Source organism: Dipodomys ordii, unplaced genomic scaffold, assembly GCF_000151885.1.
Source record: "Dipodomys ordii isolate 6190 unplaced genomic scaffold, Dord_2.0 Scaffold6, whole genome shotgun sequence".
Classification (NCBI taxonomy): domain Eukaryota; kingdom Metazoa; phylum Chordata; class Mammalia; order Rodentia; family Heteromyidae; genus Dipodomys; species Dipodomys ordii.
The window spans coordinates 10,753,450-10,758,884 of record NW_012267222.1 but is presented as its reverse complement, the minus strand read 5'-3'; the positions used below and the strand labels follow the sequence as shown (position 1 = coordinate 10,758,884).

At 43.7% G+C, this 5,435-nt stretch overlaps 1 protein-coding gene across 1 annotated transcript in view; it reads right to left on the bottom strand.

Annotated features, from left to right (window-relative positions):
- Eya3 (EYA transcriptional coactivator and phosphatase 3) overlaps positions 1-5,435 on the bottom strand; it is a 79,850-nt gene that overhangs the window by 22,582 nt on the left and 51,833 nt on the right. Inside the window, exons 8-9 of the mRNA XM_013032208.1 lie at positions 2,923-3,091; positions 850-989 (exon numbers count right to left, since the gene is read on the bottom strand). Coding sequence (XP_012887662.1) covers positions 850-989; positions 2,923-3,091 — 309 coding nt within the window. The remainder of the gene's footprint in view (positions 1-849; positions 990-2,922; positions 3,092-5,435) is intronic.

Genomic DNA, 5,435 nt, shown 5'->3' with positions numbered 1-5,435 from the left:
CCACTTGAGCCACAGCGCCACTTCCAGCTTTTTTCTTTTTGCTTATGTGGTGCTGAGGAATCGAACCCAGGGCCTCATGCATGCAAGGCAAGCACTCTGCCGCTGAGCCACCTTCCCAGCCCCCTCTTTCCTATTCTCTTAACTATAGAGACTAGTTGGTTCTTTCTGTTAAAATACTGAAATTCAGCAAAACTTTTTCAATGTTTTGGTGATAGATATCAAAAAAGAATATGGGAACTGGGTTCTGGTCGCTCACACGTGTAATCTTAATTACTCAGGAGGCTGAGATCTGAGGATTGTAATTTGGTGCCAGCCTGGGCAGGAATGTCCATGAGACTCTTTTTTTTTTCTGGTGGTTAATTGGAGATAAGTCTCACAGACTTTCCTGACCGGGCTGGCTTTGAACTGAGATACTCAGCTCTCAGACTCCTGAGTAGATAGGATTATAGGAGTGAGCTACCAGTGCGTGGCTCAATTCAGGTTTTGTTTTGTTTGTTTGAGCTTGAACTCAGGGCCTGGGCACTGTCCTTGAGCTCTTTTGCTCAAGGCCAGAAATCTACCACTTTGAGCCACAGTGTCATTTCCTGTTTTTGAGTGGTTAATTGGCGATAAAAGTCTCACAGGGACTTTTCTGGGTGGCTTTAAACAATTACCCTCAGAACTCAGTGTCCTGAGTAGCTAGGATTACAGGTGTGAGCCATCAGCACCCAGCTTCTGTTTCTTTGTTTAGGAATGAAAGGTGATAAAACACAGATCCACATTATCTCCATGAGTTTTACAAATGTTTCTGATCAACTTAAGAAGTGAAGAAAAACAAAGCAGGTAACCCAAATGAGTTTCTTTCCATACTTCTAGCTCACTGTCCTGAGAAGAGCTGGCATCAGCTTTCCTCTTGCCTCGGTTTTTGCCAGTCATGTTTTTCCTGGATTGATCATCAGCATCTTTACTTGGTGTGTTCTGGGCCAAAGCTGGGCTTGTGGAGGGGTCTCCTGAAAGGAAAAGTGACATATATGTTATAAACATTCACTGGCTATGAGGAGCACAGCAGGAAGACGATACAGTGTGGAAAAGTAAACTCACTGTAAACAATTGGGAATGTAAACGTAAGTATTGCGCATCAGCAGTGGCTAACATCCTATTACTGTCACTACATGTACAAAGGGATTTTTTTTTTTTTTTTGGCTGGTCCTGGGGCTTGAACTCTGGGCATAGGCGTTGTCCCTCAGCACTTCAGCTCAAGGCTAGCACTGTACCACTTGTGCCACAGTGCCACTTCCGGCTTTTTTCTTTTTGCTTATGTGGTGCTGAGGAATCGAACCCAGGGCCTCATGCATGCAAGGCAAGCGCTCTACCACTGAACCACCTTCCCAGCCCAAGGGATTTTTTGTTGCTGTTGTTGCTTTCTCTTTAATTTTATGACAGGTTGAATTTTTTTTTTTTTTTTTGGTTGGTCTTGGGGCTTGAACTCTGGGCCTGGGCACTGTCCCTGAGCTCTTCAGCTCTAGGCAAGTGCTCTACCACTTGAGCCACAGCACCACTTTCTGGTAGATAATTGGAGATAACTTAAGCTGGGCACTGGTGGTTCATGCCTGTAATCCTAGCTACTCAGGAGGCTGAGGATCGCTGTACAAAGCCAGCCTGGGCAGAAAAGGCCCTGAGACTCTTATCTTCAATAAACCAGAAAACTGGAAGTGGCGCTGTGGCTCAAGTTGTAGAGCACTCACCTTGAGCTCAAGAGCTTAGAGACAGTGCCCAGGCCCAGAATTCAAGCCCCACGACTGATTAAAAAACAAACAAACAAAGTTTCATGAACTTTCCTGCCTGGCCTGGCTTTGAACCAAGATCCTCAGATCTCAGCCTCCTAAGTAACTAGGATTGCAGATATGAGCCATTAGTGCCCAACATGACAGCTTTAATTCTTGATCTTCCTATATCAGTCCCCTGAGTATAAGGATTACAGGAAGGTACCACAATGCATGGTTAAACCACCAACTTGTCATTAAATATAGGTATTAAAGGTATACTGGGCCAGGTGTCTGTGGCTCATGCCTGTAATCCTAGCTACTAAGGAAGCTGAGATCTGAGGATCACAGTCCAAAGCCAGCCCGGGCAGGAAAGTCCGTCAGACTCATCTCTAATAAACCACCAGAAAACTGGAAGTGGTGCTGTGGCTCAAGTGGTAGAGTGCTCACCTTGAGCTGAAGGACAGTGCCCAGGCCCAGAGGTCAAGCCCCACAACCAACAAAAAAGCAGAAAAAGAAAAAAGGAAAAAAAAAAAGCCAGGTGCCAGTGGCTCACGCCTGTAATCCTAGCTACTCAGAGGCTGAGATCTGAGGCCTGAGTCTGAAGCCAGCCCAGGTAGGAAAGTCCATAAGACTCTTATCTTGAAGAAACTACTCAGAAATAGTTGGGAGTGGTGTTGTAGCTAAAATGGTAGAGTGCTAGCCTTGAGCAAAAGCAGCTCAGAGAGTACCCAGGCCAAGAGTTCAAGCCCCAGGACCAGCAAGAAAAAAAAGTATGTTTGTACATTTAGTCAATTTGTGTATAAAGCCTTTATATCAGAGATTTTTAATATGGACATCATAATTTATTGCTGTTCACATGCCTGGACTAAGACTAGAGTCCTTTGACTTTTAGAAACTATGCCCAAATTCTGAAACTCCTTGTGATAAGCATGTTACCTCTACAGGGAGGGCAGGGCAGGGATGAGAAATGCAATCAATCTTTTCATTGTTAGTACTTCTCTGTTCTCAGCATCAGGTAGATATCCATCATTAGTGACTCATGAGAGCCTGTGTCCAACATTTCAATGCCCTTTACACAGGAGGAAAAAGCCAACAGCGTGGTCACGGTGACTTATACTAGAACAAAATCATCTTCACCATTAACTGGACACACTGTTTTCTGAGCTGCAGTTCTTACCGGAGGATAGTCTCTGTGCTGCTGGAGCAGGTACCATGACACTAGGCTTCTCTGCCTGGTATGTGGTACTCTCAACATCACTGTTAGTCTGACCCGTGACTCCAAAGCTGGAGCTGGGGTAGCAGGTCTGGTACTGATTCTGCCCAAGGATAGTGTAGGTGGGATAGTCCTGTAGGCCAAAGGGAATAAGGGAGGAAAACAAGATTCTGAGAGAGAAGAACAAGCATAATTTCAACTCAGAAGGTTTCTTTTCCTTCTAATCAAGGATTATTTTCCTAAAATAGTAATTTGGCTTCTCATCTACCTATATAATAGTGATCCAATAAACATAATGCTTTTCAAAATGCAGTCTGTGGAAACCTGGGTCTAGAGGAGATATCTCAGCTGTCTTTGGGATGAGGGAGAGGCTACGAACACATCCACAGTGTCCTGTCTCCTAGTCTATCAGCTTCCTGTCCTACCACCAATCTTAGTATTAAGTTTCTGCAGGTTTTGAAGTAAAGCTTCTGTACTTGACATTTGAGGGTAGCGCTTCTAACAACAAGTGAACTTATATGTAAAAGAAAAAAGCACATTTCCTCCTCGGCTATAGCGGGATGAATCTGGAGAAGCGGGAGGATCAGGAGTTGGGAGGGAGACTGGGCTACACAGTGAATTCAAGTCAATCTTGGCTATAAGCAAGACTCAATCTCAAAAATCAAATAAAACAACAAAAAACCCATATACTGCATTAAAGTTTCCAAGTTGAAAAAGTGATTTTTTTAAAAGAATAACCAAATTTTATTCAAAATTAAACTTTCCCTAAGATATTGGAAGGAAACTTTTGGTAGTTTCACAAGTACATATATACGCTAAAATTTATCCAAACGTTCAATGTGTACACTCCGTGCAGCTGATCTGTTAATCGGACCTTAATAATGCTAGAAGTAAGCATGCCACACAGAACAATATGCACTTGATATTAGTGACATGTAGGCAGATGCTTGTGGTCTAGAAACATTGTTTTTTTTTGGCCAGTCATGGGGCCTGAACTTTGGGCCTGGGCGCTGTCCCTTAGCTCTTAGCTCAAGGTGAGCACTCTACCACTAGAGCCACTTCTGGTTTTCTGGTGGCTAATTGAAGATAAGAGTCTCATGGACTTTCCTGCCCAGGATGGCTTTGAATGCCGATTCTCCGATCTCAGCCTCCTGAGTAGTTACGATTACAGGCATGAGCCACCAGTGCCCGACCTAGAACCATTTTTTTGGGGGGGGAGGGGGGCGGGGTCGGTCATGAGGCTTGAACTTTGGGCCTGGGTGCTGTCCCTGTGCTCTTCAGCTCAAGGCAAGCGCTCTACCTCTTGAGCCACAGTGCCACTTCCGGTTTTCTAGTGGTTTATTGGAGTTAAGAGTATCACGGATTTTCCTGCCTGGGCTGGCTTTGAGCAGTGATCCTCAGATCTTAGCCTCCTGAGTAGCTAGGATTACAGGCATAAGCTACCAGCGCCTGGCAGTAGAACCATTTTTTATAAATAATAAGTGAGCATCTATTATCAATATAACGCATAGTGTGTGTAATTGTGTGCAGACAGGAGAAACTATTGAAGAAAAGAATAGCCACATTAGCAAAACTCAATGAGCTAAACATCTAGCAGGAAAGAAGATAAAAAGATTTCCAACAAATTATGTGTGGAATAAGTGAAAAACACTGGAAGACAACTGGGGAAGACATCCTCACAGACCGGGGGTTAACAGGCAGAGGAGGATGAACATGAGTGACCCTGCAAAGGCTTCACAGTAAGGCTGCGGATAAAACAAACCACCTCTACAGGACAGAATAAATGGTTAAGTACTATGAATGGAGTTCACTAGGCAATTGTGGGTGCGTGGGTGCATGTGTGTGTGTAAACAGGGATTCTCAAGTTCAAATCAACAAATAAAAACAGTAAGATTCTGAGCAGACAAATGGCTTGATAAGATATAACATTTACAAGTTGGTTGCCAGTGGCTCACTCATATAACCCTAATTACTCAGGAGGCTGAGATCTGAGGATCATAGTCTGAAGCCAGCATGGGAAAGAAAGTCTGTGAGACTCTTCAGTTAACCAGTAGAAAACTGGAAGTGGTGCTGTGGCTCAATGTAGTAGAGTGCTAGCCTTGAGTGAAAAATCTAGGAGACAGAAGCCAGGCCCTGAGTTCAAGCCCCACAACAGACAAAAAGAAAAAAACAAAAAAGGTAACCAGATAATGCTTTAAAGAATGGACAAACACAGGTAGAAAAAGAGATGACAAAAAAAGAAAAGAAAAAGAGATGACATGTACTGTTAACTATTGTAATTCAAGATTAAAAGGGGGAAAATCATGATATGGGAAATGAGAGCAAAAGTAAAAAGGGTAAAGGTATAAGAAAGATGATTACTCTAAGTTAAAAAAAAAATGGTGTCAGGGGCTGGGAAGGTGGCTCAGTGGTAGAGCGCTTGCCTTGCATGCCTGAGGCCCTGGGTTTGATTCCTCAGCACCACATAAGCAAAAAGA